This window comes from Cynara cardunculus, assembly GCF_001531365.2.
Source record: "Cynara cardunculus var. scolymus isolate 2C chromosome LG 15, CcrdV1, whole genome shotgun sequence".
NCBI classification, from domain to species: domain Eukaryota; kingdom Viridiplantae; phylum Streptophyta; class Magnoliopsida; order Asterales; family Asteraceae; genus Cynara; species Cynara cardunculus.
This window is the reverse complement of record NC_037542.1, coordinates 14,485,726-14,509,372: the sequence shown is the minus strand read 5'-3', so window position 1 is coordinate 14,509,372 and position 23,647 is coordinate 14,485,726. Positions and strand designations below refer to the sequence as shown.

The 23,647-nt window shown below is 33.8% G+C and overlaps 4 protein-coding genes across 9 annotated transcripts; 1 reads left to right on the top strand and 3 right to left on the bottom strand.

Moving 5' to 3' along the window:
* Positions 1-5,413: 5,413 nt before the first annotated feature.
* On the top strand, positions 5,414-7,293 carry LOC112528083. 2 transcript variants are annotated; one of them, XM_025138997.1, is made up of 3 exons: positions 5,446-5,477; positions 5,589-6,399; positions 6,763-7,293. In XM_025138997.1, the coding sequence occupies exons 1-3, from the start codon at positions 5,474-5,476 to the stop codon at positions 6,929-6,931; spliced, it is 984 nt and encodes a 327-aa protein (XP_024994765.1). In that variant the 5' UTR covers positions 5,446-5,473; the 3' UTR covers positions 6,932-7,293. The 2 variants fall into 2 exon arrangements, with proteins under 2 accessions (XP_024994764.1, XP_024994765.1); XM_025138996.1 differs by having other exon boundaries at positions 5,414-6,399.
* A 2,329-nt stretch (positions 7,294-9,622) lies between these two features.
* LOC112527417 (probable E3 ubiquitin-protein ligase RZFP34) lies at positions 9,623-15,263 on the bottom strand. 5 transcript variants are annotated; one of them, XM_025138068.1, is made up of 13 exons: positions 13,016-15,263; positions 12,658-12,889; positions 12,322-12,554; positions 12,148-12,235; positions 11,855-11,914; positions 11,730-11,762; positions 11,490-11,567; positions 11,297-11,340; positions 10,493-10,533; positions 10,316-10,398; positions 10,136-10,227; positions 9,953-10,064; positions 9,623-9,865 (listed from the first exon to the last, which is right to left on the bottom strand). In XM_025138068.1, exons 3-13 carry the CDS (start codon positions 12,507-12,509, stop codon positions 9,755-9,757), a joined length of 930 nt encoding a protein of 309 aa, XP_024993836.1. In that variant the 5' UTR covers positions 12,510-12,554; positions 12,658-12,889; positions 13,016-15,263; the 3' UTR covers positions 9,623-9,754. The 5 variants fall into 5 exon arrangements, with proteins under 5 accessions (XP_024993836.1, XP_024993838.1, XP_024993837.1 ...); XM_025138070.1 differs by having other exon boundaries at positions 12,820-12,889; XM_025138069.1 differs by having other exon boundaries at positions 12,322-12,889; positions 13,016-14,540; positions 15,005-15,263.
* A 3,790-nt stretch (positions 15,264-19,053) lies between these two features.
* On the bottom strand, positions 19,054-21,332 carry LOC112528264 (pentatricopeptide repeat-containing protein At5g13770, chloroplastic-like). Its single transcript, XM_025139257.1, has 2 exons — positions 20,885-21,332; positions 19,054-20,845 (listed from the first exon to the last, which is right to left on the bottom strand). Exons 1-2 carry the CDS (start codon positions 21,147-21,149, stop codon positions 19,224-19,226), a joined length of 1,887 nt encoding a protein of 628 aa, XP_024995025.1. The 5' UTR covers positions 21,150-21,332; the 3' UTR covers positions 19,054-19,223.
* Positions 20,122-22,480, bottom strand: LOC112528263 (protein SLOW GREEN 1, chloroplastic). Its single transcript, XM_025139256.1, has 2 exons — positions 21,422-22,480; positions 20,122-20,208 (listed from the first exon to the last, which is right to left on the bottom strand). The coding sequence occupies exon 1, from the start codon at positions 22,433-22,435 to the stop codon at positions 21,467-21,469; it is 969 nt and encodes a 322-aa protein (XP_024995024.1). The 5' UTR covers positions 22,436-22,480; the 3' UTR covers positions 20,122-20,208; positions 21,422-21,466.
* Positions 22,481-23,647: the final 1,167 nt, after the last annotated feature.

Below are 23,647 nucleotides of genomic sequence, written 5' to 3'. Positions count from 1 at the left end.
ATATTGGGTATCACAATGCATCTTGTATGTAATCGTTTTTACAGTCTCGAAATGTACTTGGTATATTCTAGGTATCGCATTGTATGTATTTTGGGTATCACATTGTGTATCTTGTCTTTACTAGGTGTTGGAATAAGGTTTACCGGATGTTGAAGGTAGGAGAGAGAGAGAGGAGAGATAATATTTTTAAAATATCTAAAATACCCTTTAATTAAAATTTTAAGTCAAAAGACTTGGGATCATATGAGACCAACTTGTTCGTGAGACCCGTGAGACCATTTTTTACATTTGAAACTTCACAACAAAATGTTGTGAAAGTAACATTCATAGTGTCTTTTTGTAAAGTTCGTCTTTTTTTTTTATCTTCACAGCGTTCTGCTGTGAAATTTCAAGTGTAAAAAAGTGGTCTCACGGGTCTCGGAAAAACAAACTGGTCTCACATGAAACCCACCACATATATATATATATATATATATATAGAGAGAGAGAGAGAGAGAGAGAGAGAGAGAGAGAGAGAGAGGTTGGTTATTATACAACACTTGTCATTTGTGCAACCAATAAAACTCATTCTCAACCGTCCATTTCATTTGATTAATATGTGATTTCATAGAAGTTTTGATTGTTTCCTAATATAAAGTATTGATTATAATTAATGAATCATATTCATCTTCCATAAATATTTAAATCATAATAAATGAACTCTCATTATTTCTATAAATCTCTCAATTTATTAGGTTGCATTGGTTGTACAAATGCGATGATTTGTATTTGAAACAAACTATCTCTCTCTCTCTATATATATAATTTGAAATGTAAAAAAAGGAGTTATGTTATTATTTTACAATAAAAGAATATAACTTAAAATAAGTTCAAAGGTAGAACATGTTTTAGAAAGAAAAAATAAATAAACCACATTAAAATGAAAAGGAGTTTGTTTTGATTTGTGATCTGAGAAACCAACTTCTAAATTCTTTGAGGATCCTGAAAGTAAAAAATGTATGACATCACTTGTTTAAAACCTAAAATTATCGTAAAAATTTACTATTTCTCTTCCTATCCCCATCCTCAAGTCGTCGTTGTCCAAACAACAACTGCTCATACACATACAGTAAATCCAATATCTAGTCTCAATGTAATTGGCTCATCCTCATCTCTTGGATCATTCACCTCCTTTTACGTTTGCAAACACAACAATTTAGATTAGTGCCACTGTTACTCTGTTATCAATCAACATCAGTAGCAAAGTGACGCTGTAGATAGTAGCAAGCCAACAACCAATTGCACCCAGACAACAAATGCGTTAGAAGAAAATACCCCAAGAACACATGTTAATAGTGTGCGGCTAAACGAGCAACCAACCAAGCAACATGAACAGAGAAATGAAAAAAGGAATACGGGTCACCGACGTTTATGCTAATGTTACAGAGAACAGTTACTTTTTTAACGTACAGTTTAAATGTTGAGTTTTTATCATTGGATTAATCAATCAATTGATTTTTATCATCCAACTCATCATAAATCTTATCCATGTTAGAAATTAACTTTATTTTAGAATTTTTTAGAAGGTGGGTGCTAACCTAACCATGGTTAAAATAGAAGGGTGAGGAGGAGTAGGTGTGGTAAAAGTAACGGAGATTAACGGAGAAGAGGGGGGATTTTGTCCGTTAGTAGCATTTATTACCGAAAGAAAAACTTGTGTCAGTCAGGAGACTGGGGCCCACATTTTTATGATGGGGCCTAAGCTATTTTGTCGTTTTCTGATTATTCATCATGGCCTCCATAAAGCCATATTTTTTTTTTACCTTTTCCTTTAAAATAATTCGGAAAAATAAATTCCATGCGTAAGTAAATGAACGCATTCAAAATTTTATATTTATTTCAAACAGATTAATGTGTTATTTATTTTCTTCTTAGTAGTTTCATTAATCGATTATTTCTAAATTATTAATAAATAAATCCTATTTAGTAAAAAAAAGATCTGTCTTTTAATATTTTTAAAACTCTTTGAATGATTTTGTATTATAGATATCCCTTAAACATTCAGCATATTAATTTTAGTGTAAACAATTATATTTTATTTCATATTATATCATGAGAGCCTCTTAATCATTATGATTACTTAATCATTCTGTACCAAATCATTTAACAACTGTTAAATAGCTTTAAGTTAAATTATAAATTAAAAATATAAAAAATAGGTTTTAATGTTAAAAGAAAATTAACCTACACAAAAATTATTATATTATTTTTAAATAATAACTCTTGAATATATATATATATATCTACAAAAATATATTTTGAATTTATTTTTCATAGAATAAGGTAATAATATTTGTCCACTATAAAATCATTGGCATAAGGTAATTTAAGTTTAGAAAAGTTTCTTCAAAAACATGATATAGTTTTGGTAATTCTAAGTACTCTCTAAATCTTTTTAATCATCATATATAACAAAATTAAAAATCTTAAAAGGGTCTTTGTAAAATTTCCAAGGCCAAATCAAATAATTAATAAAAATTATTAAGAATCAGTTATATTTATCCAATCATTAGTGGGATTTTTATAAAAAGCTGCTTTTTATATTTTTTGTCATATCAATTTCAACTTATTAAATTAAGAACTTATATAAAAGTTCATAATGGTAGGTCTTATGAAAACCTGTTTTGTGTGTCTCGTAAATCTTTTCAACATCAGTGATATATATATATATATATATATATATATATATATATATATATATATATAAAGAGAGAGAGAGAGATTATAAGGTCAAGAAAACTAACAAAATCTCATTTAATACAAAGTTGAAGGTAAATGAAATTTACCCAACAATTTGAATTGTAAAATTGTCAAATAATCACACTTCTATCTCTCCTTATTTTTTTTTTTTGAAGTATATAATATTTATATACGACAAATATAACAAATAAAGTTACACACTTTTCTCACTTTATGATGAGGTTTGAACTCGGACCTCCTTGGAGTCAAAGACTATGATATCGTTAGGGCAAAAACCCTCTGTTCTCTCCTTAATATTATAAATGTAATAAATCTTAATTTTTTAATTAAAATAAAACACTATCTTTTTTATTCTAAAATTACTTCAATTACAATAAAAATTTATATAAAAAAAGTATCTTATTATTTTAAATTTAATAACCCCTATTATATTTTGAGATCTTCTTTAAATATTACATGTCTCACATGAAATATTATGTGATTTAACTCATGCATTTTTCTGTGTAATAATATCAGGTTGTTTTATATTACTGATATTATGTTGTTTTATAATATGAATTAATATTTATATATAAATTGTATGTTCACTGTATTATTTCACAATATAAAATAACATTTCAATCTTAACCAACATAAAGACAGACAAATTATATCAGAAGAAAGAACATTTTCTTAATTTGACATTTTCTTAACGAATATATATATATATATATATATATTCGTACTTTTTTTATGGGTCCTTTTATTGTGATGGCCATTTTTATTAATGCATTTTAATTCCATACATTGAACAAGCTTTTAAGTACATACACATAGAAGACTCAAGTTCTCGTGGTGACTTTTTATCACAACTGATATCATGTAACATAACAATTATTTAGTCCTACATTACTAGAACAGTTATTATATATTTATGTTTATTGTCCTTCACGATCACATGATATTCAACCTATACCAGTAAAAAAAATTCTATAACTTTCGTATTTTCTCCTTCTACTTATAACACGCGTAAGGAATCTATGCTAACCAATACTTCGAAATAATTACACTACACATACAAACTAACAACAGCTTTTACAGTTTTACTTGATTTCACTGAAATAATTTACCTGACACATATATTATTTATTTAATATATTCTTGTAACAAAAGCCTTATAATTTAATCTTTTGATTGTGACATAAACCTATGCTTTACTAATCCAATAATTTGATTTTTTCTATGCTTTTTTTGTCATATTTTATTAGTTACAATGTATATAAAAATTAAAATTAAATGAATAATATGATTTTTTAAGGAAAGAAAAAGACTTTTTTTTTTTAAATTGTGAAAATTTAGAATAAAAACAAGAAATTGATTTGTAGTTCATGTTCATTTATGTACAAAGCTTTTTTAAAAGTTGTTTAAATTCCTTCTAATTTGAGTTACAGTTTCAATTTTGCAATCAAGAAAGTAGTTCTAAATTAAATAATTCTCTCATTTTTTTTGGATTTTCCAAAAATAAATAGTTTTTTTTATTTAAATGAGTATCATTTAATACAACTACAGTCTTTTTCATTATGAACTGAAAAAGGGAATTAATTAAAGTAAGATCATTGCAAATTACTGTGTGAATGTATGTAAGTAATAGTGTAATACTACTACTGTGGGTGTATACATATACAAGAAAAAAGAGTATTAGAGAAGCTCATTGCTTCTCTGATTTTGATGCAGGAGAGAGAGAAAGAGAGAGAGCAGTACTGTACAAGTTTCACACAACCAAAGAGAGGGAGAGTGGGGAGTTGAGAAAACAATTTCTGCATTTTGAGGGTCTTTCTCTTCTCAAACCTCATCTCTGTGAAGTTTTTTTAGGTGGGTTTTCCCCCAAATTTCATTCAACTAAACCAAAACCCCATGATTCTTGATCCATTTCTCCACTGCATTTTTGGGTATTTTACTTGCTTTTTGTAGAGAATGCTTTAGTTTACTCTTGAAGTTGTTTGCCGGCCCTTTTGTTCTTTTCACTAACTTGATCCTCAACGATCATCTGTCTTTGTGTATGATGCATCTTTGGTCATAGATTTCTTCAGTTTTGTAGCTTGATTGATGCATCTATGAGTATTTGATGATTATGCCTCATTTGGGAACGAACTCAAAAAGTTGTGGGCTTAATCTGTTCATGAAATGATAATCTTTTGAGGTTTGAATGATTCATTTTCTTGATGTTTCTGCAGATCTTTTTAGATTGTAATATTAAGCAGGTTTTGGGTATCTTTCGATCTTCAACACAATCAAAGTTTAGAACCCCTCCTCTTGATGTTTGACTATTTTGACCATATTCCTTGACATTTTGTTTTATAGAGCCTTGTGGGTACTTTGTATATTTGATCGTCTTTTATCTGTAATGTTTTGTTGATAACCTGATGCCTCTATTTATGCATAATGCACGTTGATTGAATGCATTCTTGAGTCATTATCCATCATGTTTGATTTTAATCAAGGGTTTTTGTTCCTTTTCCGATGGTGTTCTTGAAACCTGCATTTGATCGGGTTCTTTTGACCTTATTGCTAGGATTGGATGATGATTTCTGAATTAGGGTTTTGTGGGTGGTTCTTGATATTTGCATTTGAATCTATTTTCTTGAATATTAAATCTCAAGGGTTTTCTTTTGGTGTTCTTTTCAACAGGTTGTTTGAATATTTGTGAAAAATGTTGAGGAAGAGGACCAGATCACACCAGAAAGATCAACAAAACATGGGTCAGGCTCAACATCTGATTCCTGATTCTTATTCTAATGAGTCTTGTTATTCAAATTCTGATGCTTTCTTGAAACAGAAACACAAAACCAATTCCTTTTTCACTGTTCCAGGTCTGTTTGTTGGGCTAAACCCTAAAACCTCAGAATCTGATTCAGTTAGAAGCCCCACTTCTCCTTTGGATTTCAAGGTTTTTTCAAAACCAAACCTTGGGAATTTGCCAACAAGGGCTTCTAAACAGAATGAAGCAACTCAAAAGAGTTGGGATTGTAACAAAGTAGGCTTAAGCATTATAGAATCTCTCGAGGATGAGATGAAACCCTCTGCTGGAAAAATACTTCGCTCATCGGACAGTAAGAACATTCTTTTCGCACCCCAAATGAGAATTTTGAACAATCCAAGTTTGAAAACTGCCAGTTTTGATCCTTTCGACTCACTATCGAACTCACTCCCTAAGAATTATGCAATTTTCCCTTTTACCCAGATCAAGAAATCCAATCCTAAACTGATTAATCCGTTAGCACAAGAACCATTTGCTAAGTTTTGGTCTCATTCGTTGGATTCTGCAAATCTTGGAGCAAACTTGACCAGTTTAACAACCCGCCCGACCAACCTTAGTACTGGTTTGTCAAATGGACAGAACCTCGGGAAAGATTTAGTGGCGTCCCTTTCCGCAAGTGAGATTGAGCTTTCCGAGGATTATACATGTGTTAGAAAACATGGGCCTAACCCTAAAACAACTCATATCTTTGGTGACTGTATTTTAGAGCGTCACGATGATGAGTTCATTGCTAAATCTCCCAAGTGTGAAGAAAATGAGATTAAACCCTCTGAAGTCCTGACTTCATACCTCTCTGATGATTTCTTGAGCTTTTGTTACTCTTGCAAGAAGAAGTTGGAGGGGGAAGACATCTACATGTACAGGTATGGCTCTAAACCCTGTTCTGCTTTTAATCAAAACTTGTTTTTGGCTACAAATTGTTGTGAAAATGTGGAAGAGGATGCGATCTTGTTCAAATTATATAAACATAAAAAACAATCAAACTTTGGTGTTTTTGTCCAATATCACTCATTCATGTAAGTTATAGCATTCTTTTTTTGCATTTTCACAAAATGTTATATACGAGAGGAAGTTTGTGAACATTTTGTGGATTGTATCGTGAAATAAGGCTGACCCTGATGCAGCAAATACTTGCGGTTGCTCCAAGATTAATGAACATTTGAAAACTTGATAACGTTTTGAGAAACTCATGGTTCTTTTTCTCCGTCTATTTTTTCTGCTTTTAGAGGTGAGAAAGCATTTTGCAGTTGGAATTGCCGGTCAGAGGAGATTCTGATCGAGGAAGAGATGGAGAAAAACAACAGGGAGGCGGGTGCATCTTCACAAATTGAGATTATCCCCAAACTGGAAAGCTGTGAGGAACTTTTTGAGACCTCCATGTTCATCGCTGCATAAAAGGAGAGAAGAAAAAAAAAAGCTGGTATTTTTGCATATTTGTTAACTGTCCAATCGACCACTATGCCTATGAAGAATGAAACTCAACGCCATGACATATAAGGGGAAACCACACCATTGATTACCCGTTCGATAAGAGCTGTATTTCTTGTTTTTTTTGGCAGCCATGGATGATCTTATTTGAAGTGTGTGGTGTCTCTTTACATGTTATTGAATGTGTTTCATGTTTCATGGTCTTAGTGGGGTGATTGGTAACTGCTAAACCAGCTAGTTTTGTGTCTTTATTTCCTGCACTATTTTGACATTGATGATATCTCTGAGACCTCTTTTTTTAGAGTCTTAAAATGAGAATGAAATGGTACTACTAGCCAAACCCCCTTCCCCCCCCCCCCCCCCTTCTTTTTCTTGAACTCATTGTAAGGAGTTGATGTATAAGCCTCCAAATCGAGTATTTGAATGAATATAAATGATCATTTTACATACTGCTAGCAATCAAGTCTTCATCTTGAATCTTGTTCATTTATTGGCATTTTGATTACATGGATGAAGATTGTAATAAAAAAGGTCCAAGATTTGATGTGGGTTTGGTTTCTCCATCCATCATTGTCCCTTCTTCCATGAAAGTCCATGGATGAAATGAACTTGCAGAGTTGGCCCCTCACCCATGTGTGCATTATTGTTATATATCTTTCTTCCGAACACTCAAAAACAACTTTTATCTTCCATGCTTTATGATATGCTGCCCTCTTAGAAAAGAAACCAAAAGGCATCTAACAAGTCGCTTCACAAATTTTCGTATCTTAGATTTTCACATCTGCCAGACTTGGACCATTGTTTAGGGAATCAGGGCTCTTTTGCACAGTAATACTAGTGTTCAAGGCTCTTTTGCTGAGTAATCTAATAAGGTTTCATATATTCTAAGATTAGTGGATAGATGGTTTACAAGGGTTTGAGTGACATCCTCAAAAGCAAAAGGGCTCTACAATCGAAGGATATCTTGGATGCTTGAAGAGGTATAAACAATTAATAATGCATTTAGGAGGGCCTACCATTTGGTTGAAAGATAACAAAGGGAAAAAGGACATAACCAGGGGCCAGGAGACAGGAGGTAAACCCCACATGGCTAAATCTTGAAACTGGCCAAAGTGGGTTCACTTTGGATGAACCACTCTGGTTAAATTTACAGAAAACAACCCTCAAATATTGAGGGAGTTACGAGTCGGTCCATATACTTTAGTGAATGCGCTTATTCTTGAAATAAAGATGGAACTTTTCTGGTGTCGAGGTTTGGTTCGAATTTCAAATACAATGGACACAGAATTATGATGATTTTGAATGGTCTACTTGGAAAATTGTCTTTAATATTATGGGGGAAAAGAGGAAAAAAAACAAAAATTAAACAACAATCAAGTCTTTAAATATTTTTCGAACAAGGTGTTTGAGATTGCTTATTTGAAACAACCTATGCTTTTCAACAAAAATACTTATCAACTTATTATAAGTCAGAAGAATTTAACTTCTTTAAAAACTCCTTATTACCGGTTTGACACCGGTATAAGTTGTTTATCCAAATACTTAAAAGTGCTTATTACCGGTGCCATACCGGAATAAGTCAATAAGGTGTTTTTATAAGGAATCTCAAACATCCCGAAAGTCATTATATATATATATATATATATATATATATAACCCTTTATTAGTGATACATCGATAGATTAGTGATAAAAATACAATAGAAGGAAATGATTATAAACCATTATCATTATCCGGTTGTTTATTTTTTAAATCTAAATGAGAATCATAAAATAAATTAATAATTATTTGTTTTTTCAGATTCAAATATCAATTACAAGATCATAATAAACATATGTGATTGTCATTTATCTGAAAAATAAATAATGGTTAATAAAAAATGGTTGTTTTTTTCCCCTTTTTCGTTGCACATTGCTACCAATATGTTAATGCATGAAAGAAATGATATATTTCTTTCGTTTTACAAGTATAGTTATTTATCTGTTCAAAAAATGTTTAAAAACTTAATTGCTTAAAATATGAAAGTTCGTTGGTTTTTTTTTATAGCAAGTTCAAGAATTTATTTGTCGATTTCAATAAGTTCAAGGATTTTTATTTGTTTGGTTTTAGAAATTCTAAGAATTTATTTATTAAAAAAAGTTTACGAACAAAACCACTCAAAGATATGAAAGTTTATCGAACTTTTTCGGACTTTTAGGGCCATTTATCAAAAGTTTACCCGTGTAAGCGTTTACCAAGTAACATTACCTCACCGGATGAATATGGCAAAAACCAAGAATCTTACTCAGTAAGAACGAGACAAGGACCAAGAGTCTTATCCGATAAGTGAGGACGACAACTCTTTACCATGGTAAGCACTTACCGGGAAAATTGTTACATATGATGATGTTTTGATGGACTAAAATTTTACCCAATAAATAAATAATAATATTAAATTTTACCGGTAAACACATACCAGGTAAGTGTTTGGTAAACAACCCCTTACTATATTCCATTGAAGTGTTAGTTGTAAGTTGATAGTTTTTATACTATTGCCAAATCAATCTCCATGTCCTACCAATCACGTTAAGACACGTTGCATTTCAATCACATGTTCTCGAGTTTTTTTTGGATGGAAAGGAAATGAAAAGTAAGTTCAAATATAAGAGTAAAAAGAAGGGAAAAAAATATTTATAAAATTACATATCTCACCATAAAAACATGATATTGTATGAATTCACATTTTTTACAACAAAAATTACAACAATCCAAAATGAGAAGATGCTCATATCATACAATGCCACCCAAAGCTCAGCCTCTAGTTTGGCGAGTGTTGTAGGACTTGCAACTGGGGCACTTGTGACCCACCACATGATAACCAACTTCAGAATTGCTTCCACAGTCATTGCACAAGATCCATATCTTCATATCAAACCATTAACAATGCATCAAACACAACTCCACCATCGATAACTCGAGCATATATATAGAGACAGAGAGACGGCGTACCACTTTGTTATGATAGAATTCTGGCATCGGCGTAGCTGCGACTTCCATGTCCAGCTTCTCCCAATACTTTGACATATCGCAGACCGACTTGTAGCAGAGAGGGCAAACATATCTGTCAAGAATAACAATAAATATTAACCGTAGCTTCAGATAATTATCTTGTATTAATGTTAGATTACTCACTGCATGTGTTGTTGCATCTCCTTTAAGCAGTTCTTATGAATGGTATGGCCACAAGGCATGACCGCAACATCATCTATCGAGTCAAACAGATACTGCAAATAACCAAAGTTCTTCCCGTTTCAGTATATGTTCCCACAAACGCGAATGCAAGCAGGAATGTCGTAAGGTGAAAATGCATACCTCGAAGCATACAGGGCAGTCATGGTGCATTGCTAGTTCAACACACGGGTGACTTTCTCTCAGAAGATTTGAGTAGCAGCATCCTGAATTCCAACGAAATTTACCAAGGAGATGAGTTGAGCGAATTAGTTTGTAGCATTCTGGATCACTATTTTGTCATTAGAGAAGAGAGCTTACCGCATTTGTCACAGTGAAAAAAGTTCTCCTGCCCACCAATTCTGATGCCAAACAGAGATGCATATACAAGTTAGAAGAAAACCAAACCAAATGAATCCAATAAATTCCACATGGAGTAGGGTATGGGGAGGGTAGGATGTATGTACCCCGAGTTAGAAGAGATCGCATTATTTATCTAAACTCTAAAAATACCGAAGAACGACCAAGACCCGAATGTTATATCAATTAAAATATTCCTTCGTCTCACCAGTCGTCAACGTTTCATTTTAACCTTTTCTTCCTATATTCACTCCATATATAGTTAAATATACTCATATTTAGCTATACGGTAATTTCTGTACTAAATTTTCGCATCTTAGATATATGGAAAGACCAAATATCTAGGACTTTGTATCCTAGGTTACTAAAAGTCGGTGTTTAATCTGTTCATTTTCATGTTCTTCTTGGTCTCCAAGACATCCATCCTTTGTGGGTTCATATTCCATATTTGTTATCTGTTTTCCCCCAAAAACGGGGTCACTTTCATATTCTTCTCTCTAGAAAAACCTCAAAACTAGAATCATATGGAACATCATCACAATTCACTGCAGATGCCTCTTTCTCTTCACTATTAGGAGCCATTATCTCGCTACTCGTACTCAATAAGCGGTTGTCTACTCTAAAACTATATTACTTGACCACTAAAGAGGACAAATATAAATGGAAGAAACTGATTTCACTGGTGCAATAGAAATTTGGATTGTCATAATGCCATCAAATTCCCACAATTGTCCAGAATAACTGCCAATAGCAAGAAAATAATACCTGCAAATACCACATCCATCACAGTGGTACTGTCTCTTGGAAATCTGAAAAAAAAAACAAAGCAAGCAATTAGATAATCCTACACCAAATCAGGATAATTGTTGAGACACATGGAAACATAGGAGTGTATCAAAATTCTGTTTACAAAAACTTACTCTAGACAACGAAAAATGAAAAGGAAGAAGGGCCTTACATCATCATCAAAAAGCTTGCATGCCCCACAGAAGTATTTTGCCATGCACACACCACAATTGACGCACATTTGCCGAACCTAAGAAGAAAAACAGCAAAACATTTAAGGAAGGTGCAAAGACAAAAGTAAATCTAAATGGATCAGTTTAGATTTTCCATGCGGGATAAGCCAGCTCAACTAGTGGTATGCGCTTTGACTTCTATCTATGTGAAGAAACAAGGCAACAATAACAACACCCACCTCTTGTTCGGTGCCACAAAGGGTGCATATAACCTGAAAGGGAAGCAACATCAAACATGCTTCATGTATCCAACAAGAAAAGGTATAAAAAAGCAACATGACTTCTGCAGTAACTAGTAAGCAACCTGTTGGATCTGATGGCGAGGAATGGTGTGTCTCTCTTCTGGATCAACATTGATGTCATTCTGCCGAATAATATAAGATTGTCAAAGGGCTTAAACACCATTTCTAGCATCCATGACGCATTATTAACATTAATATTAACATGAACTTCTCAGGCTATTGCTTACTTGATGAAATACAGTCAACATCATGACAAGGAACTTCTAGCTATAGAATATTTCTAACTTACAGCCAATACCCTCCAAGAAATTGGAAAGGAACAAGAGCAAGGGTACTTATAATATTTTGAACTCACCTTTGCCTCATTATGACAATGACGACAATCAAATATCTCATTACAACAAGGGGCCCTGATTCTGCACCGTCGACGATAGTGAGAACATCTGTGAAAGAACCAGAAGAAGCAGATTATTGACCTGCAACAAATATTTAACTATAAATAACAGGGAACAAGTCCTATAACCAGTACCCGTACTCAAGCGACTCATCATCAGGAATTTCCATGTTCACAGTCTCCCTATCAAAGTGCCCACTATCCGTATGCATATGATCATTGCATAACTTTGGTTCCTCTGTGGGGGCAATAGCTTGTGTAGTATATTCTTCGCTGCTCCCTTGAAGGTGCAAACTTGCAGGAAGATTAATTCGCTCATCCATTCAGACTCTAAAGATCAAATTAACAACTACTACAGCTGAAAACACCTGCATTCAGGGACACATTAAGCAAATGATCCTAATTTACAGAAAGCACATCTAGTGGTCCATCATCAGGCAAAAACCCGATGACTATGTGGCATTCTCTCACACTGCAGCACATCAGTTGAAATCAGCAACATCATTGTCCAACCTATGTTGAACAGCTGCAACCAGAAAACTCCAAGAGGAGTCGTCACCAAAACAAGTAGGTCTAATATAACTACAATTCAGCAGTGATAAATTCCAAGCTTCCACGAATGAAGATATCCACCGCATGGTTTCTTGATTCTTGAAGAAGCCCACATCCATCTAATTAAGATACCACCAAAAAGTGGCATAACCTAAGGTAAAAAGCAATAAATCACAAAATCAAGTACGTCCTGAATGGAAAAAAGAAAACAAATAGAGGAGAAAGCAGCAGTGATGCACATAAGAGTAACATTCTTGCCAATCAAGGACAAGCCTACCTCAACTACCATTCAGCACCAAATCTTCTTCATACTACCATAAGGACTTATGAATAAGGCTCACCCATACTTCAAGAGTTATCAATCATGAAATTCTGTCCCAACAACCATTAGCTCTCAAGTCTAACTGGATGGACTGCAAAGTACGAACTTGAGATGGAGAAGAGACTTGGGGACAGAGTATTGGGTTGGCAATAGAGGGAGCATTTGGGTGTAACTCTTTTCCCAGATCCCATGATCCAAGCTCATGATTTTGTGAATCCACGTTATTCACTAAGTACATAGTTTGAGAAGTAAAAACCTAATTATCATTGCCTAACCATGCACTTAACGCCACTTGGAATATCAGGTTTCAGAAGCAGCTGGTTCTCGTACAGACCATCTCACTCAAAAAAATATCATCGAGTTAGGAGAACGGTAATGTAAAACAAAGATATCGAACATCAGATATGGAAGATGGACAAAATGTCTCCATATTTATGAACCGTGATTTTCCTTAAAATGGAACACCTAATGCCACTTGTAAAAAATGGGCCCAACACAACAACCACACCAGTGCTCATGACGTAACAGACTGAAGCCAGTTTTCCTTCACTTATATTGGCCAGAAAGTATACTGTAAAACAGCTTTGCTGCAACCTAATGATATCACATATTCACACCCATAACCTAATCGCATCCAATCTTTTATCATCTCCATTGGTCACATCACCAAGCTGTTTAAACACTCATTTAGACCCCCACCTCACGCATGCTTCACCGTGTAGCACAAAACCAGGTAGATATTATGGTCCATGAAAAACTTAACACCCCTTTGGGATGGCACAATGAGAATATGCACCACAAGAAATTCTTGGAAACTGAACTTTGTAACACACAGCTAAATGGGCATGCATAAATAAAATATCACTATCATTTGATGATTACAAGCTGGAAACAGTGAAAGAAATTCAGACAAATAAAACTCCATTTCAACATAAGCTGAAACTAGCAGCAAGAAATGGATCTGATGTAGCCATTGCATAAATTAATGGCCAGCCAATCAAAGACTTCCCCAAGCGACCAGATTGTAATCAATCAAAATCCATAGAATCCATTTCTCTACATAAACGATGTTTGATAACTCCTAAATTGGAAGAGAAGGCAATGCTATTGAGATGCAAGAATATTAACTACGTCTGTCTCATAAAACAATATCAGCTATCCACTTTTTGGTCTTTGTGAGATAAACATTATAAAGAGATTTGATGTCAGTTCAATTAGAGATGAACACAAGTATTCAGTTACTTATTATATTTTACAAACAGTAAGTAGTTTACCAATTGATACATATCAATATTCTGGACACGGACCAGAAGAAACATATTTTCAAAGATTCAAAGACACAGGTTAATATCAATTGAAAACTACTTGGCACACAATAACGGTCAGCGAAGTTGGGTTGGGGGCAAGCCTATGCGAGTAATTAATTTAACTAGCTCCCTCCAGAAAACCGGAAAAGAAATCAAGTAATCCTCATTAGAGTCTGCAAAGAAATAGAGTATCTGGTGACCATCAACGTGGTTTTACAAACAAATTTAAAAAAAAAAGGGAAATCCTGGCTGAACACAATGACCGATATGACACCAGTTTAACCAACAGAATCCGATCAGAACAAAGTAAACCCTATGGAAGAAACACCGAAAAATAAGCCTAACGTAACCAAATTTAAGACTACGTCCTAAAGATTACACACACAAGATTCAATTTTTTCAATCAGTCAATTTCAAATACTAGTTCAATTATGAATAAAATCCACCAAAAGACGCAAGGACCCTAACACAATTGCAATGGTAAAGCGTAAACGAATTCAAATATCATATTGCACACACAAAAAGCTTTGTACCACACAAGCCATAAGGTCAAACAATTGAAACAGTGCCTAAATTAGTAACATAAAAGAAACCGAATTTAAAAGTAATTTGCTATTGGAAACTCAAGATAACGAACTTTCAATCCCGACGGCGACGGAAAAAATCGCGAAAACTATTCCGGCTTCCGATACGACGACCGTTCAACAGCTGCGATCTCCTCTGCGTGTACGTCTATAGAAATTGATCGAAATCCGAAAACTTCGATGATTTGGGGAAAGAACTGTTATGGAGATGGCTTTTATAAGTTGGGGAAGATTTCATGATTGATAACTCTTGAAGATTTCATGATTAATATTGGTCTCTGGAGACTTCCATAAACGGGGCGGTGTGTTGTGTACCGTGACAATGACAATCACTGCTTTGCCATTGAAAGTGATTTTATCAGCTCAAAATATCTTAGAGTATATTACATTTTTAGTCCCAAGGATTTGCTAAAAATTGCAACTTTCGTCCCTGTTGTTTTAAAATTTCTGTTTTTATCCATATAATTAATAATTCATTGACATTTTTTTTCTTTGTGTTAACTCTTGCCTTTAAATATGAAAGTTGAAAATAACAATAAATTGTAAATATAAAAACAAAAACTACAATAAATTATAAAAGACGAAAACAACAATGAATTATATACTATGTAAGTACCAAAATTGAAGTTTTAAAAGTACATTATTCAAAATAAGAATCAAGTTAAAGTACGTTACTTTTTCATGCATGTTACCCTTTTAAAAATACATGAATGAAAACAACAATTCTCATCAAACTACAAAAACTGAATAACGTAATGTACTCTTTACAAATGGATTAAATAAAAACTGTCTAAGTCATTATAACTGAAATAATCAATTGACAACTCTAATTTTGACATCCATGAGATCAATATTAAACCACTTATTTGAAATAATTAATGTTATTTTATCAAAAAAAAAAAACCATAAAAGGGTAATTTAGAGATTTGATAGTCTCTGATGTGTAACTCAGTTGGGAAAGGGGTGAGATGACTTTGTCCAAATACAAAAGGGTATGAGTTCGATCCCCCTCCTACCCTCAGCCACTGAGTGAGCCAAAAAAATGTACCCTTACGTTGTACTACCAAGCAAATTGTATGTGTCAACTCAAAAGCTCAATGTTAATTGTATTGTCTTTATTCTCAAACACGTCAATAAGAATAAAAAAAAAAGTATACAATCAAAATCATAATTAGAATGTTAATCCATTCAATTAGAAAAACTAGTCTGGATCACAAACATTACAGAAGCAACGCAACGTGAAGAATTGACAATGGCCACCACTTGGAGCACCCTCTGCCTTGCAAATGATATCACAATTTCTGTTGAAGAAACATAATCCTTTGTAGGTTTTGCTCGAATATTTGCATGCGTTTGTCTCCTTTCCCATGCTTGGACTTGGACTCATATCTGAAACCCTAAATATACATTATTAACGAGCATCATATACTCAAAAGGGTTTGCCATGTATTTTGTAGGAATCTGTTTAAGATAACCTAAAATTTGCCAATACAGATATGATCCAATAGTACATAACACACTCAATAGGTGTTCTGTTAGGGCATTAAATAGTTGGGAATGAGAATTAGAACAATCCATGGCAAAAAAAAAAAAAAAAACCCATTGATTGACAATCAACCATTACCTTACAAATTGGGCGAATGAAACTCATTCTCACAATTTGGTGTTCAGTATTTATGACGATTTATGACGACAACCCCCTCATACACATACGCATAGGATAAAAACGCCTTCTACTTTGCTAGAACAAGATAATTTTCAATATTTTTTTCTTCTAAATACAACATACTGCAAAAAGGTGTAGGGGGAGAGAAACCTGAGATTATAAGCATCGCTAAGAGAGAGACACACGTAAGGAAGCAATGACGAGAACGTCCCATCTGAATAGAACAGAATTGGTCGAGATACTAAAACAATCAATCTACGTACATAAGGTATCGTAAGACAGTACTAAGACGAAAATAGCTAAGTATACCATGCATATAGAATGATGGCTTCATGTAGTAAACATTTACTACCTTCCTGTCCTTCCCAAATCTTGGCCTCCAACAAATGACCAAAACATGTGTTAATGTTGATAGATAACTAAAATAATAAACCATAAAGGCGGTCAGGCCCGTTCCTGACATTTTATAGGTCCTGGGCGAATGTAAAAGCAGGGCCCACTGCAAAAAATAAGGCTTTTAGCAAGGGAAGAGGGGTAGTCTTGTGTGTAAGCATAGCATTTCTGGTCGAACCCGCCCAACCCAACTAAGAAGAACCGAACCTGACAAACACATCTTTTTCCTTTGGGGAGGGCGGCGCAAAGGAGGCTCGAGGGCTTGTTAAGACTTTTGTCGTCGCTAAAAGTTCATTTATCATCAGAAAGAGTAAAGAACAACATGTCGTCGCTCTAACTTGTGGCGGAAAAATGTCATCGTTAAAAGGCGTATCGTCACAACTCACTTTTCTTGTAGTGACCCTCGGTAAGTACGAAAAAGAAATTCAATAAATGTTTTTCATTAGTATAAAATTGAGTACAAAAAATGCTAATAATTTACTGATGAAAGAAATCTTATTTATCTTTATTATAAATATATAAGAGAGAGACTTAAATTTACGTACTTCTTATTAGGTAATTTGAAACTAAGAGTATAGAAACTATGATTGATAAATATTAATATAAAGTAAGAATTTTTTTAGTTCATGACAAAAAATATGTGTCATTTTGATATAAAAAGAGAATTCATGCAAATGAAGTAATCGTGAGAGTAAATGAGAGATCAATAGTAAAGAAGATTATCAAAGTTTTCTAGACATGTAGACAAATGAAGATCAATAAGAATACGAAAAAAAAGATGATCCATTGATATCCAATAAGAATAAATAATGTATTAAACATATAATATACAAACTCAACAAATGATTGCTTGAACACTTAAATAGAATCTTGTGGTGTGGTGGATCCCAATGAAAGATACATAAGTCAAACAATTGATTAAAATATTTAAATTCTTCTTTTTTTCCTCAACTAAAATAAGATGTTAAGATTAAAAGTTTATGGAACATGACATATATAAAAGACATTACTAATACATATAGTTTAAAAATTTATTGATTAATCACAAAACCGTGAATCACGTCATAAACAATAGATTGATTATCAAACAATAGTAAAATATTTTATGTAGAAGCAAAAATAGATAACAATAGTCAACAAAAACAATTAGAACAACATAACCAAAAAACAATAGTTAATAGAAACAGAAATTGATAAAAATATCCAACAAAAATATATAGCAATAACAAGCACATGATTTTAATGTTGAATTATCGAAGCACGAAAACAGTGAAGCATATAGAGATAACAATAGTAAATATCATTTAACCTTGTTGGAGATAAAAAAAAATAGATAGACAATAAACAATAGCATATAATGAATGACCAATTAATTTTTTTTATTTTCTTCTCAAATGTAATTAGTTGATATGTTTTTTGGGCCCTTGTTATCTACTAAATTCTTTTTGCCTCTTATTATATGCTACAATTTTTTGGATTTCTTTAATTTATTAAATTCTTTTAGACTACTATAGTATTTTAAGTGATAAAATTTGGGCACCTGATATTTTTGGGCCCTAGGCGTGCGCCCGTGCGTCCCTCTCCCAGGGACGGCCCTGAGGGTGGTGTCTGATTGGTTTGAGTTTTACTCCAAAGGTCAAAAGTATCAGGAAGTCTCAGGTTCAAATCCAAGGAGGAATAAAAATCCCCTTGTGACCATGGAGGTTCAAATGCGATGACTTCAGGCTATCTGCAAAGCAGGTGGTCGCCCTGGAATTAGTCGGCTCACGTAGCGGGTTGGATATCTAGGTTAATAAAAAAAATAGTGAAATATATGCTTACAAATGGTATTATTTAAATGGCTGAATAATGCATAACATGTAGTCCTTGGCCTCCTATGAAGTCAGAGGTTCAAACCTCACCAAATGTGAGGAATGCGTGTAAATTTATTTATTGCATTTGTCGTATATATATTTTAAAAAAAGTACGTACCGTAAATTGTCATAAATATTTACCATAATTTGAACAATAGACATAACAAGGACTGATAGTCCTATCCAGTAATTGAGGGACTCCAATAAGCGTTTATCGAGTTGAAGACGCTTACCAACAATTCATTTTGATGATCAAGAATGTTACACAACAAAGTAAGCGAGAGTGATTTTTTTTGTCGGTAAATGTTTGGTACATAATAATTTAGTTTTTAATAAAAAACTTTTTTTCAATACAAGAAATTATAGAGAATCGATCGGAGATGCTCTTAAATCGAAACTTTCTTCCAACCATTTAGGCTGAATTTGCACACCAGCATCCCGTAAAGCATTCAACGACGATCGATAGAGCCTCGAATCTAAACGGGTACCTTCCGCTTTCATATCCTGCAAAAGCTTCACCAACTCGTCAACTCTACTCATTTTCGAGTACACGCCCACCATGATCCCAGCCATAGCCCTATCGATGCCACCACCGTTGAGTCTGTACTCGTGATAATACTGTATGCACGTTTCAAACTCTCTCGCTTTGCTATACGCGCCGATAACGCTCGTGTAACTCACTTTATCCGCCATAACTTTCCTTCGTTTCATCTCTTTCCATATCTTCTCGACTTGCCGTAAATTCAGGACTTTCCCGTGCATATCGAGTAGGGAATTGTAGATCCACACGTTCGGCTCGATTCCTTTTTCTTTCATCTTGGCAACGAGCCTCGTCGCGTCTCGAATCCGGTTTGTTTTGCCGTACATTGCGATCATGCTAGCGTACGCCACCACACATCGGTCGAATCCGTTATCGTTCATTTCCTGAAACACGTTTTCGGCTTTTTCGTAGAGACCATTTCGACAATACACGTTTAGGACCGAAGCGTATGTCACTTGCCCTGGTACGCAACCCTCAGATACTAAATCTTCATACACTTTGGCTGCAGCACTCGGCCCTTTTTTCTTCGAGAACCCGTTCACAATAGCACAAAAGATGCAATCGGAAACTCTAATGTTCATTCGCTTCATAGAAGAAACAACGTCGAGAGTCTTTTCGATCGAACCGAGTTCGATGTACATCAACACGAGCTTTAAAAACACTGAAGGGTCCCGCAACATCTTTTTGCCCTCGGCTTCTACGAGAAGCTCTTGTGCTGATTTTACGTCTCGAACGCTTACAAACGAAGAGATCAATGAGGAGTAAAAAGACGGGTCCTCCTGGTACCCTTTTTTCATCATTTCCCTGAAGAAATACAGAGCTTCGACGGGTCTTCCAGATTTCCCCAAAGATTCACATAAAATCCGATACATTTGAGTGCAAAACGATGTCCATTCAATCCCACTGGATTCGAATTCTTTAAACAACGAAACAACGCTCTGATTCTTACCCATTTTAAGATAGGCTTCCATGGCATGGCCATAACATTCTGCATCTAATTCGATACCCGAAGATTTCATAATTTCAAACACGTTAATTGCGCTACTGTACATATGAAGCTTGTTGTAGGTTCTCATGGCAGCATTAAAGGTGAAAACAGCAACTTCTTTCTCAAATTTCAAAATATGAAGCAAATTATTAGCAAGTTTAAATCTTCTAGCTCTAATGCAGTTACTGATTAATCTACAACAAGATGAAGCATCTGGGTAGACCTTAAATTTTCTAAAATCTTCAGAAATTGACCAAACCGAATTCCAATTCTTCAATCGCGTGGAGTACCTGATGAGATGATGCAGAGTTGATCTACGGGGTAAAAAATCTGGCCTTCTCTTAGCTTTCTGGTAACACTCAAACCCCATTTCTTCGGTTTTAGGATCCTTGAAGAGATTACAGATCAAGTCGTTAAGATCCTCCGACTCGGGGACAGAAGAATCTTGAAGATCTTGCAATCCCATGTCGAATTCAACTACGGAAGAATCACTAGACTCATCTAATATGGGTGGTTGATAACTGCTGCTGGAGGATTTGGGGATCAAGATTCTTGAAGAAGGTGAAGAGAGAGGAGATACATAGAGAAGAATTGGTGACATTTTTGAAGGATTAAAGATGAGTTTTTTGTGGCTTTTGCTCATGGAAGCTAATGAGAAGTCCGAAGAGATGGAAATCGCCATTGTTGTTGGAGGGATAAGGCATGGAAAATGAAACAGAAGGAGAAGAAAAAAGGAGTGGTATATATACCTTATCATCTTTCTTCCTTTTTTTCTTTTACTTATACACAAAAAACCCAAAAAAAAGAACAATGGTTATGAACCAACTATAGTAGATATGTCTATTCATTAGAGAACACAAGTTATAACACCATTAAATTCATCTTCAATCTGTCCAATAGGACAACAACTGTATAATCTTGATGTTTATTTTGCAGTAATCTTTAAAAGTAACAGTAAATTATAGCAATTAAGAACAGAAATTTGCTCGATTTCTGGCTACCAATGATCACGCATAACCAGAAACATACCTCCATCTTATTCTTCATAATCTTCTTATAGAAACTACCCATGAATCAATTCTGGTCATCAGTTCCAAAAAGCTTCATTCTTGACAATGGTGTTCGAAGGTATCCTTCAACCTCAAACTTCTTGGGGGAAAGCTCACGATACTTGGCAAACTGATCTTTAGCTTCATCGTTCTTATCCATCAAACTATATATCATTCCTTTACAAAAATATGGTCGAAAATCATTTGGGTCATCGTTAACAAGATCATCGTAACTTCTTAAGGCCTCTTCAATGTTCTTCTGTAAAAATTGAACTTGGGCTATGATCAATCTTACATCTCTTGCTTCTTTCTCCTTCTGTTCCTCTTCTGCAATCTCCAAAGCCTTTTCTAATCTCTTGATCACTGCTTCACCCTCTCCACATCTGTCCATTAACAACGCGTTTTCGAATAATGCTTCGAAAGAAAGTGGGTTTTGGGTCAAGATTTCTTCCAAAGCCTCTCGAGCTGGTTCAACCTCGCCCATTTCGTTCAACAATCTCGCCATTAGGAATTTCCATTCGAGGTTATTGGGTTGGGCGGAAACGAGTTTTTTCAGGATTTTCAAGCTTTCTTCGTCTTCCCCTGCTTCTAATTTCTCTTGGAGTAGAGTTTTCATGGCGGAAGTAGCTTCAGAATTCGATTCCATAAAATCCGGCAACAGGGTTTCTTCCTGTGTTCCGGGTTCTTCTGTTACGACGCTCTGAGAACTTGGTTCGGCTATGGCGGGGTATTGTTGGAATTTGGAGATAGCGACAGCGGCGGTGGCGGCGAACACAATGGCGCGGGCGGTGAGCTTGAGACTTTGTATGAGGGGATTTTTTGGGGGTATGGTGGTAGCGGAATCGGCGGTGGAGGCCGTGATTTTGATTGTTGATTGTTTGAAAGGTTTTGAGAGGGGGAAATGGTGGTTTAAGCTGATAATGTTTGAATTGAAAAGTGGGTTTTGTCGGTGATGGAATGATGGTTTAAATGTAATTGAGAGAGCTGACTCCATGGATGCAGCTTCGAGGTTTTTCCTGAAGTTTTTAGGGTTTTGATAGGGTTGTGTGGGAGGGAGGAGACGAAGGGGATGGCCACAAATGACAAAAAGGGTAGTTGAGCCAAAACCAAAGTCTACCTCCTTGTTCTGATCATGCGATTGTATTTAATTACATTAAATAATAATAAAATTAATTAAAATGATCTTTTTTAAAAAATGACTATTCTAATAAATTTCCCTAAATAATATCAACAAATAATAAAATGAGTGTAAACAAAATTTTCACCTAATTTTGATATAAATAAATTACATATATTATCTTTTTGTAAGTTTCAAATTTTAATGGTACCTTAAATTACAAAAATATATTTCAACATTAAGGGGTGTTTGGGATTGCTTATGAAAACAATATATTGACTTATTTCGGTGTGACACTGGTAATGAGTGTTTGGATAAACAGCTTATACCGGTATCAAACTAATAATAAGAAGTTTTTGAAAAAATAAACTCATTCTAACTTATAATAAGTCGATAAACATTTTTATAAAAAAAACATAAGTTGTTTCAAATAAGCAATCCCAAACACCCATTAAATTTCTTCATTTTTCATTTCAATTTCTCTCCTTTATTTTCCCTATATATTTTATTGTGTAAATATATTTATTTGTATCATTGATCTTCAAATATAAGAAAATTGACTAAATAGTCAATCTCTTCATCTGCATGAGCATGTGAATGAAACAGGAATTTTAATCTCTATTTCTGTTTCCATCTTTATCGGAAAATATAATCACAATTTATTCCATTTCCAACAAGGAAACGGATATTTTTTTTCTTGTTTATATAAGTTATTTTAAATCAAATATGTGAAATTTAAACATACACAACACATGTTTAAATTTCACATATTTTAGTAAACCTGAATTAAAATGAGTTTAATTTAATAAAAAAAGACACAACATCATTTAATATTTAATGACTTAAAATAAAAAAGAAATTCAATATAATACAAAAATTTTAATGTCTAGTGTACCAAAACTTGTAAAGCAATATCTAAAACAATATCGAGTAATATCCAAAATATATCGAGTAATTGTATTTTAATTTGACATCCAAAATATTACATACTAATATTCAAAAAATAATAATTTAAGATTTTAATCCTAGTTAGAAAACAATAAATGATTTAGTTGAAATAAATAATATATATTTAATTTATTAATCTAT